The sequence below is a fragment of the Rhodamnia argentea genome, chromosome 2 (genome assembly GCF_020921035.1).
Source record: "Rhodamnia argentea isolate NSW1041297 chromosome 2, ASM2092103v1, whole genome shotgun sequence".
Classification (NCBI taxonomy): Eukaryota; Viridiplantae; Streptophyta; class Magnoliopsida; order Myrtales; family Myrtaceae; genus Rhodamnia; species Rhodamnia argentea.
The window spans coordinates 11,504,332-11,518,613 of NC_063151.1; the positions used below are offsets into that span (position 1 = coordinate 11,504,332).

General features: G+C 41.8%; 2 protein-coding genes and 1 long non-coding RNA gene across 3 annotated transcripts; 2 read left to right on the forward strand and 1 right to left on the reverse strand.

Moving 5' to 3' along the window:
* The first annotated feature begins 2,050 nt into the window (after positions 1 to 2,050).
* On the forward strand, positions 2,051 to 2,440 carry LOC125313868. Its single transcript, XR_007197555.1, has 3 exons — positions 2,051 to 2,095; positions 2,188 to 2,256; positions 2,350 to 2,440. It is a non-coding gene; the product is annotated as an uncharacterized LOC125313868 (long non-coding RNA).
* Positions 2,441 to 4,615: 2,175 nt separating this feature from the next.
* On the forward strand, positions 4,616 to 6,751 carry LOC115748879 (pectate lyase). Its single transcript, XM_030685521.2, has 4 exons — positions 4,616 to 4,892; positions 5,022 to 5,753; positions 5,851 to 5,989; positions 6,395 to 6,751. Exons 1-4 carry the CDS (start codon positions 4,792 to 4,794, stop codon positions 6,617 to 6,619), a joined length of 1,197 nt encoding a protein of 398 aa, XP_030541381.2. The 5' UTR covers positions 4,616 to 4,791; the 3' UTR covers positions 6,620 to 6,751.
* Positions 6,752 to 7,437: 686 nt separating this feature from the next.
* Positions 7,438 to 8,929, reverse strand: LOC115748880 (nuclear transcription factor Y subunit B-3-like). The gene has a single exon (XM_030685522.2). It carries the CDS (start codon positions 8,545 to 8,547, stop codon positions 7,993 to 7,995), a length of 555 nt encoding a protein of 184 aa, XP_030541382.1. The 5' UTR covers positions 8,548 to 8,929; the 3' UTR covers positions 7,438 to 7,992.
* Between the last annotated feature and the right edge of the window lie 5,353 nt (positions 8,930 to 14,282).

The window sequence follows — 14,282 nt, forward strand, 5'->3', positions numbered from 1 at the left end:
CACGAAGGTGAAGAAGTCTTCGAAGAGGAAGTCGACACAAATAAGGTATCTCATGATTACCCCACTGCCACTTCTACCGGTAAACGAAAGTTATCAACAGCCTAGTGTCATTTTCGTAAAGGCAACAAAGATAAGAATGGGAAAACCGAGGTGTTTTGCAAATATTGTGAGGCAAGGTATTGGTATTGTGTTAATAATGGCACTTCGCTATGTTGAAGCAAGTTGAGCAGGTGCAATAAGTATCCTCGCAATATAGATAAGAAGCAAAAATTATTTGTCCCATGTAGAGTGGATAGGACTCAAATGACTAAGGGGAATACCAATACTGGTAGTGCTAATGTCTTATCGACATGGGAGTTTGATCGGGAACGTTGCGGGCAATTGCTTGTTCGGATTATTATAGTGGATGAATAACCTTTTTCGTTGGTTGAAGATGTGGGATTTTATGTTTTTATCAATAAGCTACAACCTCTTTTCAATCCAATCTCAAGATTTACAATGGCTAGAGATTACATGAAGATGTATCTTGCTGAAAGAATAAGTTTGAAGAATTTTTTTCGCAAGTTAAGTCTAGGGTCGCTCTCACGACCGATACATGGAGCTCTACTCAGAACTTGAACTATTTATGTCTCACTGCACATTTTATTGATGATGATTGGAAATTGCACAAAATGATCATCAATTTTGTGGTGATGTCTAGTCACAAGGTCAAAAAAATTGAGAAAATGATTGAGAAATGCATCTACGAGTAGGGAATAGATAAACATGTGTCCACGATCACTATGGATAATGCTAGTTCGAATAATAGCCATTAAGTTTTTGAGAGCTAAGTCTCTAAAAGATAAACTGTTGATCTTAGATAGTGAAGCTTTACACATGAGATGCACGGCTCATATTTTAAACTTGATTGTAAGGGATGGATTGCATGAGGTACGTGATTCTATTACACGTATTCGAAAAGTTGTTAGATATGTGAGGGGTTCTCCCATGAGAGCTAAATCATTTCAAATTTGTATTGAGAGTGCAAGGATTACTTAAAAGGGCTCAGCTTGTCTTGATGTTTCCACTAGGTGGAACTCCACTTACCTCATGTTAGACACTGCCTTAAAGCTAATAAAGGCTTTTGAAAGGCTAGAAGAAGATGATCTTTTTTTCTCAGCTGAGCTTGAAGATGAAATTCCTAAACATGAAAATTGGGAAAATGCGAGAGTTCTTATCATATTTTTGAAGAAGTTTTATGATTCCACCAACAATATGTCCAGGACATTGTATATCACTTCAAATGATTATTTTGACGAGATAGTCGGTTAATATAAAACTACGAAACAAGCGGAGAATGCTTTAGATCCTAGAGTGAAATCTATGGGGGTGATGATGAAGGAAAAGTTTGACAAATATTATGGGAGTTTTGAAAAAGTGAACATGATGGTTTTGATTGCGGTGATATTGGATCCAAGAAAAAAGATGAAATATGTGCGATATTGCTATAAACTAATCTATGATGATGATGAGATAATAAATGAGAGGTGCGATTATGTGAGGACTTACTTGGAACACTTGTTTAATTTTTATGAGAAGTCTTGTGGTTCCGGACCTTTTGGTGACAAACATTTGGGTGGTTAACTTCTCATTGATGCTAGTGGTAGTTTGAATCCCGATGGCCATGAGAAAGGTTACAAAGATGAGGTTGGTTTCACTGTGGGTTTCGATGTGAGTTTCGTTGGGGACAAGGCGTTCGAATACTTTATGGATGAGGAGAAAAAAGTGGTCGAGGGCAATTTATCCGAGATCGAAAAGTATCTTCAAGCCCCACGTGAAAAAGGTCGTACTCTTGACATTTTGATGTGGTGGAATACCGCTGGCTAAAAGTTTAAAATCTGCTCTTTGATGGCTCGGGATATCTTGGCTATTCCTGTAAGAACCGTTGCTTTGGAGTCCACATTTAGCACATCCGGTCGCATGCTTGATGGCTATCGAAGTTCTTTGACCCATAGAGTGGTGGAAGCTTTGATTTGCGCTCAAGATTGGTTGAGAGTGATTAACAAACCAATTAATGTTGAAGAGTGCTTCGAGAATGCAGAGAAGTTCGAGTTGAGTAAGTCATGGATATATCTTTTCTTTTATATCTTGTATTTCTTTCGTATATCTAACAAGTGAATGCTTTAATTAATATCTTGCTTTTTTTAGCCTTGGATGAGGCTCATTCGGAGCTTACCGTTAAATAGAGTTTACAAGTTGGTGGAAGGAATATATATGGTGAGATTTTTCATTCATTATTTGAGGTCGATTTCTATTAATTCTATTTCTAGTTCAAAACTATTGTTCGTTGCTTATATATACTTTTTGCAGGTTTCCCGCACTTTTGCTTCATCCATCAAATATCAAGAAAGGACTTGAAGTCAAGAAATATTCTCATTTTTCTATTTCACTGTCATTTCGGCTAATGTCCAGTGATCATCTCCCCTTTCCCCCCCTCCCTTTGGGTGTGCTTTCAATGTGCTATTGATGATCATATGAGGATGCATTGAATTGTTGTTGACTTTTAAAGCTTGGACCGTGGGCACCCTCTTTAAAAATGCAGATAATGCGTTGTTTTCATTCAATGTATGTGCATTCAGGTCTGCGATGCTTTCCATGTCAAACATGTATCCACTGTACTAAGAGGTAGGTCCATTGGCAGTATGGAAGCTTTTGCTTATTGGTCCTTGGAATCGACCGAGAACCGGACCGGACCGACGGTCCGATCCGGTTTTTGGTTCCTAGGGTGGCCGGTCCGGTTCGCGGTTCTGGAAAATGGGAATCGGGACCACTGGTCCGGTTCTCGATTTTTTAGGAGAACCGGAACGGACCAAGAACCAATCACCCCTAGTGAGCACCACAAACTTTAATATTAATATATTAATTATAATTAGGTTAGCATTTAAGGAATAAAAAAAATGATCGGTGGATTATTAAGTTTATATTGTAAAAGTTAAAAATAAATAAATAAAAATATTCGGTCTGGTTCGGGCAGTCCATTTCAATCAAGTCCAGGCGGCTCCCGATTCAGTCCGTCCATCTTACTCACCCTAATAAAAGTCGCCTTCAATTCTTCCGTGATTGTAGAAGTTAGTACCGAGAGACTCTTGGAATTGACACTTTTGCCGTGACTCTGAACTTCATCTTCACTTCTCATGTTCATTTAAGAGTGTGATGGTGACTGCTATAATGATCAGCTCTTTCATTGCATCATTCTGTTCTTCTGCTTCGCTTGGCCTCTCTTGCATCATCTACTGGTCAAAGGTTCTGTGCTTTCAACTGAAACAAACATATCCACGACATTGTCAGTTTAATAGTCTTAACTTGTGCATGAGGGCTCTCTGACGTACGGGGTTCTTCTCCATCGCCATCCTCAGCCTGCACCACTAATGCTAACCAAACGAGAATCAAGTCCACCGACACTTCAAAAGCTTTTGCTAGAATCGTTGTTCTCGGGTACGAAGGAATAGACCGAAGCATCACATGCTATGGGAGGAGAGCAGTTCGAACGCCAAAGATCGCGACAATCGTCATTCTAGGTGATAACGCTAGCTCCAACATGCGATGCCAGACGTGTGTCTTCGAAAAGGCATCATCCTCAGCTCCATGGGAAAGTCAGATGCAGTAATGGGTCAGTTTCTTTTTTCGAACTGTAAAAAGGTAAATAGACTTGGAAAACCAAAGGGGAGAGTCACTGAAGTGTGCCTGATGTTTCGACTTTCGAGTTTCATTCGCTTGCTTCCTCATTCTCAGTCTCAGGACCATGGGGGCATCAGATGAAAATGGTGCATCAGAGAGGGACTTCTCTAAGGGACCGACAAAAGGGGCGATCCGTCTTTCACCGGAAAGACAGAACTGCAATAAATTCTGGCCTACTGTGGCACGACCATAATGATGCAGTGAAATGGACCATGTGTGTGTGTCATTCCTGCTTGTGTATCAGACTATATTGTGCCCATACGATACACCAGTACCCACCACCCATAAATTTCTCATTCAAAGTCCTAACACCACCATAGCTAACTTTTCGGTCTCGGGTTCTCGCCTAGTTCCTCATGCCCGATATACAGCCAATAATTTCGCAGTGGCCCATTCTCCAGAAAGAAGTGTATCTTTTCAAGAAGATAACTGGTTTTTTTCGTGTCGGACAGTACGTACAAGTAGATGATGTTCCGTCCGTGAACTTGGAAGTCCTCGTCCTTATCTGTCTGTGTTCTATCAAGATGGCACTCGATAACTTCCTCCCCACAGTTGTTTTTCGTTTTGAGCCGAGCGGAGTTGAATTGGAGATCTCATTTGAACTCTTTTGATTCATCAACGTCTGCGTCTCCACTAGCAGCACGTCAGTTTCAATTTATAAGCATTTTCAGAGCAAGAAAGAGTTGCAAACTGAACCTCTTTTGAGTGCCATCACTTTTTTTCCCGATCGCTTGAGTGTCACATGACTTTTCAATCGATCACTTAAATATCGTAACATTTTAAAAACGTTCGAAGAGAAGTTACCCGGTGTTATTTTGTCCAAGCTTTGACATGGTTTTTGAAGATTCAGACCAGGCATTCAATGCCACAGTGACCATCTCTGCAGAAAGAACCCATCAAAGGACAATCCTGGGGCCTTCTTGAGGCCCTTCCTCCCCCTCTTGTCTCGTTATCTCTCTCTCTCTCTCTTATCAATTAATCCAATTAAGCTTTCTAAAATCTTTTATAGCTATGTTATAGTTCATCGTCTCTGATACACCCAAAAGCAACCTCCAAAACCCAGGAACATCTGAAATGCCATCCCTCTATGTCTTTGCCTTGGTGATGCTACATGTTGTGACTCAGACATCCTCTGCTCGTTCGATGATGGTGCCAACATCGGAAATGGCCGAGTGGTAAGTGCCTATAACTTGATCTTGTGGCCAATTCGTTAACACACGGCATCATCACTTGGAAACAAACTCTAGATGCTTTGTTCCCATCACGTTGTCGTAAGTTTTGCCGCTAAATTCAAACATGATCAGGAATACAACTCGAAGGCAGCTTGGGACGGGATCGTGCCGAACGGGGAATCCTATTGACGATTGCTGGAGGTGTGACCCTGACTGGGAATCAAACCGAAAGGTCCTGGCTGACTGTGCTATTGGGTTTGGCCGCAATGCTGTGGGTGGACGAGACGGCAAAATCTACGTCGTGACCAAATCCTCCGATGATCCCGTGAACCCGCCGCTGGGCACCCTGAGGTACGGCGTGGTTCAGGAAGAGCCCCTGTGGATCATCTTCGATCACGACATGGTCATCAACCTCGAGCAGGAGCTCGTGATGAACTCGTACAAGACCATAGACGGGAGGGGACACAACGTCCAAATATCGGACGGCCCGTGCATAACCATCCAAAATGTGAGCAACATCATCATACACAACATCTACATTCACGATTGCGTGCCTGCAGGGAATGCTCTAGTGAGGAGCTCCCCGCAGGTTGTCGGAATGAGAGGCACGTCAGATGGCGACGGCATATCCATATTCGCGTCCCGTGACATATGGATTGACCATTGTACCTTGGCTAGCTGTCGCGATGGGCTGATAGATGCGGTTATCAGCTCGACGGGCATGACCATCTCGAACAATTACATGTTGCATCACAATGAAGTGATGCTAATGGGTCATAGTGATGACTATGTTGATGACAAAAATATGCAAGTCACCATTGCTTTCAATTTTTTCGGTGAAGGCCTGGTTCAAAGAATGCCAAGGTAAAAACATTTAGTTGTGCAAAGTTTTGTGATGGAGAGAAAGTTCTCGAGGGTAAGCACCAAAGCATCATTCTTTGTTGGCCGTGTGTATTTGCAGGTGTAGGCATGGATACTTTCACATTGTGAACAATGTGTACAGTGGTTGGGAGATGTATGCGATCGGAGGAAGCGCTAATCCGACTATCAACAGCCAAGGAAATGTCTTCATTGCATCGAATAGTGAGCGCACCAAAGAGGTGAGTTTTAATCAACATGCTGTAGGTTTTTGGGGCCAGGAATCTTTTTCCCGGTCGTTGCCGATATGAGGTATTCCTAGCTTCGAATCAACTTAGATCAATGATGGACCAAACCGAGCTCAGAATGCACTCACGTAAAACTGCTCGCACGACGACGACATTTAAGTAAAACCTGAAAAGGCCGCCTTTGAAAATTTAGTCCTGGGAGGCCAGATCTAGGAGGAGAGCCAACTGCAGAAGCTTGTCCTAAATATTGTTAATTAAACCCTGATCCTGCTTAATGGCTGAAAACTATGGCCTGGTGGCATTGTCGGGCCTCCCGGAGCCGCCTAGGTTATGATTAACTCTGTACCACGAGAACACTTATATATGGCTTCGACCTTGCTTGAATCTTCTTTTGGTTAGGTGACCAAGCGAGAAAGTACAGCTGGAAATTCAGAGTGGCAGAACTGGAATTGGAGATCAGACAGAGATCTGATGTTGAATGGTGCCTTCTTTACACCTTCCGGGGAAGATTCTGCTTCAAGTTACTTGAAGGCATCGAGCATGGTGGCGCGGCCGGCTTCCCTGCTGACTGCTAAGGAGCCGAGTGCCGGTGCTCTTATTTGTCAGATTGGTGAGCAATGCTGAAAGTTTCCTGGAAGCAAAATATATCGCTTCAGTTGTCAACCTTATTTCATAAAAATTATGTGATGTCCGTACTTGAACGGGAATTTGGACTTCCAAACGTTCTGATCTGCAATCGAGAATCAAGTTACACCAGAAAAACTTGCTAAAGCATCGACAACTGGGAGATACTCGGTTTAAAATTACAGCAGTGAAATCGAACCCAGGTTGTTTCCAGATCCAGGATAACTTTTGCCGACAAATGTACCAAAACCCGCAACTTCTCGATCTACTTCTCTATCCATCCGATGACAGCTAAACGTGTTTAGATTCGTTCGGTAGTGATCTCTACTTAAATGTGTCTGGCACCTTTATGAATCTTTTAGAGTTTCCGATCTGTCACGAACTCGTAGGATCCATCAGATACTCTCAGTAGATTGTACATTTTCTTTTGCGGGGTGGATGTTAAAATCACAAAGCCGTCGGCAAAGCAATCTCAAGTCAAGTAAAAGGGTAGGCCAACGACACAATCCGGTTCGGGACAATGAAGTGACCTAAGCCTTCTCAACCTTTTTTTTTTTTTCCATTTCTGTGCACAGGGCCAGACCACGAACGTGGAACAGCACGGCTTCAACAATCATGTGTTCCCCTCCACATCTGGCCTTCAGTGAGGCAACAATCAAACATTCGACCCTCCTTCAAAGTGGAATTCAAACCCCGGCGACATTTGACCTTCCTTACTAAGAAGGATCGCAAACACTCGCCGGCATTGCTTGGCCATCGAAACACTTGGTTTCAACAGTACATAACTCAAAAGGTAATTGATCCCAGGACGCATTAAGAGAAGAAACTCCACAGGTAAAACTCCCGGTTTCCTTCCACAAGTATGGAAATACATAAACTAGTCTTCACAACACCTTGAGTTACTACAATAACTTTACACTACCCATAATCTGCCATTACAGCAACTACTTCAGCTTCCAAACCCAAATTTCAAACCCTGAATCACTCACTTCTTTTACTTCTCATCCTCCATCCAAACCGAGGTTCACGTTCACCATACACCATTGGACCACCCATCTGATCGACACTTCGCCTGCCTCAAGCCAAAAAACGACCATGGTCGTCATCTTCGTGGTCGTGAATTTAATGCCCGAATCCATTCTTGTCGATCAGATGTCAAGTACAGGCAGATTCAAGTCGAGTCCGCACAATTCAACATACTTCTTTGAGTCTACCCGTCAAGCAATTCTAGAAGAAAGACAGTTTTTCGCCATCACCACCTTCCGAAAAGCTCTTTCAATGGCCACAACAATGAGAATGTGGGAGCTCCAGCAAAAAACACTTCAAAGAAGGTTATCCTAGTGATTGAACTTAATTGATTAGTGATTAATGAACTAAGGTCTATTTAAACTTGCTCCAGGACCAACTCCCCCTCCTCTCACCCCAACCTGATGAAACCCACCATAGCCGTACACGTGTCCCTGGTGTTGACCCTGGCCCACGGGCATCATCCCGTACACTCCGCCGACGCCGCTACTCTCGCTGTCGTTGGCACCGCCGTCCTTCTCCCGCGCCACCGCCGCCATCTTGTCGCCTTCCAACTCCCTGAACCTCTGCAGATACACCTTGAGCGGCTCGACATACTCCTCGAACCCCAGCGTCGTCATCGCCCACAGCAGGTCGTCGCCGTTGATCGTCTTCCTCTTCTCCCTCTGGCACTTGTCCGACGCCTCCCCCGTCACGAAGCTTATGAACTCCGACACGCACTCCTGCACCGTCTCCTTGGCGTCCTTGGATATCTTCGCGTTCGCCGGCAGGGCCTTCTTCATGATCCTGCTCACGTTCGCGATGGGGAGGAACCTGTCCTGCTCGCGCAGCGACGAGAGGTCGCCCCCCGCCCCCGATCCATGGCCTCCCCCCGGCGGCGACTCGTTGTCCGATTCCACCATGACGCCGATTCCGATTACTGCGCGAGCTCTACAGGACTCTGCCGTTCGCTAACCGCCGAGAGAAGTGCCCGAATCGCAGAGATAACGCTGGCGCGAGCAATTAAGCCTTCGATGGCGAAATTCAGACTGCAGGATTGGGATTACCCCTTGAACTGCTATAGGAACAGCGTTCTTCGTCGTCGATCGTCAGACAGTGAAGGCCTTCACAGGACTTGAAGTGGATTCGATCATGATAACATATCGAATCACGGCGACGCAAGGCGAACAGCTCGGAGTCGATGACTGCGTCAGAGGTGAACACCGGAGATGATATCCGTCTCCGGCGAGAGGACGAGAGAGAGAGAGAGAGAGGAGATTCTGGAGGGAGAGAGCGAGTTGGGTCCGTTAGATCGTGGCGTATAATAACGACTGCCATTATGACACGTGGCAAAACGTGGGCCGTTGCTCGGCGATAAGTTGTTTGTTTTTTGGGGGAGGTGGGATGATCTGGACCGTGGAAATGGCATCTGTCACGTGGGTGGTCCGATGGGTAGGGGTCTTTGGTTTGGTCAATTTCTCCATTAGTAATGACACGGAAAGTATCCGATGCAAATTGCAATAGAAAATTAGGTGTGAAACCAAACGTGTCTCTCGGATTAATAGCGTCCTTTACCTAACTGCCTATGATTATGGTTTTGATTACTTTACCCTAATGACGAAGTTTGGCATTCCACTATCCCAAAAAAAATTATTTCTTATTCACGACTCGCGCATCTTATGTAAGGTGGAGAAAGTACCGAAAAAGCCATAAACCATTTAATTGAACTAATTTAGTCCTAAATTTTTTATATTTGTGTTAATTCAGTTCATCCGATTAATCTTTGCTGGAAACCGCTGACATAGACGTTGATCGTCCTGCATGTCACTACCGGCACCGAACCACGACCGAATGTGAACAATTTCTAGGATCCTTTAAATATTTTTTTCCTAATTTTTTTATTATTCTTTCTTTTCGTTTTTCATTTTGGCCGGCGAGGGCCGCCAAGTCCTCACACGGGAGTCTTAGAGCCCTCGCCGAATCTCATGAGGGCGTTGCGACCCTAGCGAGCAAAAATATTAAAAAAAATAATAAAATTTAAAAAAAATCGTAAATTTGTAAAAATAGTTCACATCAATGCCGATCATGCCATATAGGACGACCGGTGTTCATGTCGTCAATTTCGACCAAAAAAATCGGATGAACTGAATTGACATAAATGCAAAATATTTAATACTAAATTAGCCTAATTGAAAGGTTCAAAACTTAATTGATATTAACGCAATAGACTTATGATTTTTTTTATACTTTTCCCCTTACATGAGTACAAATTTCTTATACTGAGAATAGTCATGCACCACGTACATCCCCAAATCCTCAAAGGCAATTAACAAACATGAAATTTAATTAATCGAGCATTTTTCTTTTCGAAAACAAATTGTAGTTTAGCCAATACATTAAGTGGAAAAACCTAAATTTGTATATGAGCATGTGGGTGGTCTATAAGGGTGTGTTTGATTCGACTTTGAAAATAGGCTCTTGAGCAAATGCCAATGTCTTTCTTTGGTAAATGCAAATAACGTTTGGTAAAAACTCCTTTGGATTAAGTAGAGTTTGGCAAAAATATAAAATTGCAAAGGGCTTTTGGCTAGGGGTAAGCAAAAAGAACCGATCGGATAGGGAATCGCCTGGACGGGACCGGCCCGGTCGATTTGGTCCGATTCCCAAGAGCACCGGTCCGGTTCCCTATTCGGGGGATGGAACTATCCTCCCCGAACCTGCCCGGATTGACTGACAATTTCTTTTAGTTTTAATTTTGTTTCTTAAAAACATTTCAAAAAAATTATTTAAACTTTTAAATTATTAGATTTTGGCTGCTGATGCTAGTCCATTGGGAAGAAATAAGTGTTGAGTAACCTTCGAATTTGTTGTTATTTATCACATGGTAAATGAGCCCTTTTTGTCTTTTCTTCATTAGAGTTGTCACCTGAGGGTGGAGTGATGACTTCGCTTTGTGATCTTGAGGAGAAATTCGAGAAGCGCAAGCAGCAGAGGAAGCTTTGGTCAATTTGCAAAGCCAGTGGGCAGAGGATCAAGTACGAGCTATCCTCCATGGGACTGACACGGCATGCATGTCCAGACATGCCATGTGAACAGCTGGACATGGATTCCCTTGAAGAGTTGTGGTAAAGAGTTTTTTGAATATGTGTTTTAAATACATGCGATCAATTCTTTTAGATCACCTGGGAACCGGACCGTATCGGACCGTGAAACTGATCATCCCTATTTTTGGTTGTTATTTGTTCTTTTTTATAAAAACAAAATGATAACCCTTCGCCAACCGACGAAGGAGCTAGATCCGGCGCCGTCGATTGCCGGCCAGAATAGCCTGGGGTCGGGCGACCCCTAGCGACTACCGCCTTGATTGCTACGAGGACGACGCTTGAGGTCGCATGACCCAAGCAGCGATCCACCGGGGCCGCGCGACCCAGGCAGCCCTTGCCGGCCCTTTGCTTGCCAGAGTTGCCCTTCGCCTACTAAATTTGCCCTTCACCAGCCCTTTGTCGGTCCGATCTCCTTAAAGAAGATGATGAAATGTAACAATCAAGGTTTCACTTTTAAAAAGGGGTAAAAATAAATTTTTAGTAAAATTTTTAGGGCAAAGTTGATAACTTATTAATTTTCATTAATGGGCCTTCATTATTTTCAGAATGTTGAAAGAACAACATTAATAGGGACCAGCATTAGACTTTCAACCTTTTTAATGCTGGCATTTGACCAAATGCCTCTTGAAAAGGCTTGTCAAACACACTAGCATTTTCCCAAGAGGCTTTAGAGGCCCAAGGTCCATTGGAAAAGTAGAACCAAAAGCACGCTATATGATCCTCAAGAGGAATTGTGCCTCACAAATTTTTCATTGTTGGATCTCAAAATAAAAAAATCGCAAACGTCCGGATTAAGATTTGTTGTTTTTTTTTTGGTCGGGAGATTAGGACTTTTTTTTCTTTGGTCAAAAGAAGATTAAGACTTTGTTAAACGTTGGAGATATATTGCATTTTATTGTGACAATGAAAGATTTGAAAGGCACGGGGTACCTCCTAAGAACCTAGGAAGCACTGACAGTTTTCGGGGGTCTCCTTGTTGTATCGTATCGTGCCATGTCCGACACTCTACGATATGTGACAAACACGTGGTTAGAGCTCCAAATACTCAAGCGACACGTGAATCTAGCATCACAACATACTATTTCGACACGTAAAGGGGTTAGTGGTCAAAATATAATTTTATTAATATATATATTTAAGTCATATATCCAGCTACCCTAAAATTAATATACTTAGCCATAAAAAAATAAATAATCATGAATCCCTAAAAGAAGAAAAAGAAGAAACTTACCATCGATATTTTTATATACATGATAAATTACCATGTATATAAAAAATATACATTTAATATATAATATACACATATCGTGTCGTGTCACATGTTGCGTGTCGGTGTCGGTAATGGTGATACTTAGTTGAGAACTATATAACCACCCCTATCTACGTATTTATAAATATAAAAAAAATACTATATTGTCTCGCTTTTAAATTTTTCATTTTGCCCTTATCTACATATCACTCGAATATTGTAATGTGATTTATTCTAAAGAGAAAATACATAAAATGGGCCAAGCAGTATTAAACAGAAAAAACGTAAAATCGGTTGAAGAAAAAGGACAAAATGATAAAAGCAAAAAGTCAACTGACCACTTTTCGCTAAAAGGGTTCCATCCCAGAAATTCATTAAGGGCGAAATGATGGCATTTATATTCATGAGAATAATTTCTGGCTAGAAATCGATTTTTTATTTATTTTTATTTCTTAGACGAGTGTTTTAACGGAGAAATGCATTTGATAACAACACAAAATTTCTCTTTTCGAAATAGAAATTTATTTGATAAAACAGAGATGATCGTACCATATAAACAATTACATTCAATTCCTGATTACACTTCCTTGCTTCACTGTACCACCCAACAACACTGCAAAAGATCAGCACTAAAAGACATGCAATCCTTAAAAGACAATTCTTTAAAGGCTCAAGTGATGATATTTTGAAACTTCTAAATACAATACATAGGTCGCCATTCCGAGGGCGCGAATGATAATCATTCTATTTCTTGGAACAATTTTCGGTGATAAATATATTTTTCTATTTCTATTCTCCCGACAAGTTTATAAGTAAAGAAACTCGTTTGATAATCGCACAAAATATATGTTCTCAAAACAGAAATTCATTTGATAACAATATAAAACTTCTGCTCTCCCGATGGAGGCTAGGATTGCGATGGAATTGGGGTTGCAACGAGAGGCAGAGCTATAGTTGCGGCGACAAACGTTCGACATTGGTGGCGAGTAGAAGTGTCAAAGGGATGGGCCGGGTCAAAAATAGTCTGACCCATAATATTACATTTAACTTGTTTTGATCTTTTTTTTTCATGTAATACAAATCCAACACCCATACCCAGCCCTACTCATATTATTAAAACGCTTCTATATTTTATTCAATTTAAAAAACTAATATCTTATTTTTTTTTTTTCTGATCATTGGATTTCCTTCTTCCTCCGCCAACCGCCGACCGACGACATGGACGAGAGAGAAGAGAGGGAGTGATGAGAAAAATTCTAACTTTTTCTTATATTCATGAAATAGAGAAGTAGAATATATTTATTCCAAACTTATTTCTAAGCTAAAAATTTGTCTCGAAATTTCATTATCAAGCGAATTTCTATTTCAAACTTATTCTCAAAAATAAACAAATAGAAAAATAAATTATCGTGTGCACTTTAATTGTTGCCGCAGGCAACCAACCTCATTTTATTTTGCTACATTTTGTAGAAAAAAGATTGATAAAAAAAAATAGCAAATGCTCAACATTGTCAAGCATTATGTTCTATTCGACCAAAAAAAAGTATTATATTCGGTCGTTCAATTAAAATTATTAATTTATATGAACAGAAATAATTAAAAGGCGGGTTTGAAACTCGTAGGCGTCGGTGATTTAAGGGGGGTTGTGGCGGTGGGATGTTGCGCTAGCTCCCCCCGAGGAATAGTCGTGCTCCACCGCCGGTTTGAGCCATAGCTCGCCAGCCGCGTGGACACCTCGGTTATCAAAACAAAAAAAATAATAATTAAAAGGCGGGTACAGAAAAACTAATTCATTAATTCAAGGATAGGTACGCCAAATGCAAAAAGAAATGCTCTTTATGGCACACTCGGAATTATAATTCCCAATAGCAACTACTACATTCGACTAGGGGAAAATTTTAATTAAGGGTCCAAAGTACTCTTATTTTATCAAATAAGAGCACGAAGTGACATCATTGTTTCAAATAAGAGCTTAAAATGGCCATATCAATCTTAAAAAATAGCCTCTCACCAATTAATTAGGGGTATTTTTGTCATTTAATTTTTTAATTTTTTAATTTCTTTCGTTGTTTATTCATCTTTCAATTTTCTTTAAAAAAAAAAACACACACACACACACACACATGGAAGGGAAGGGCTGCCTCTCGCTTGTCCATGCTGCCCCACCACTAGTGGGGAGCGAAGCTTGTCGTCGGGGTCGCCGATGCCTCAAGGGTATCAACAGGCCCTCGCCACCGGTTGGCGGGGTCGCCGGGTACCCTGACAGCGACTATCGCCACTCTACCAACACGGGCGGGAGGGCAAC

What these genes read in the sequence shown, in the direction of transcription:
- LOC115748880 (XM_030685522.2), bottom strand. Translation starts at nt 8,547, where the DNA reads ATGGTGGAATCGGACAACGAGTCGCCGCCGGGGGGAGGCCATGGATCG.
- LOC115748879 (XM_030685521.2), top strand. Translation starts at nt 4,792, where the DNA reads ATGCCATCCCTCTATGTCTTTGCCTTGGTGATGCTACATGTTGTGACT. An exon ending in CTGGTTCAAAGAATGCCAAG is followed by an intron (nt 5,754 to 5,850) that starts GTAAAAACATTT and finishes GTGTATTTGCAG; the next exon opens with GTGTAGGCATGGATACTTTC. An exon ending in ATAGTGAGCGCACCAAAGAG is followed by an intron (nt 5,990 to 6,394) that starts GTGAGTTTTAAT and finishes TCTTTTGGTTAG; the next exon opens with GTGACCAAGCGAGAAAGTAC.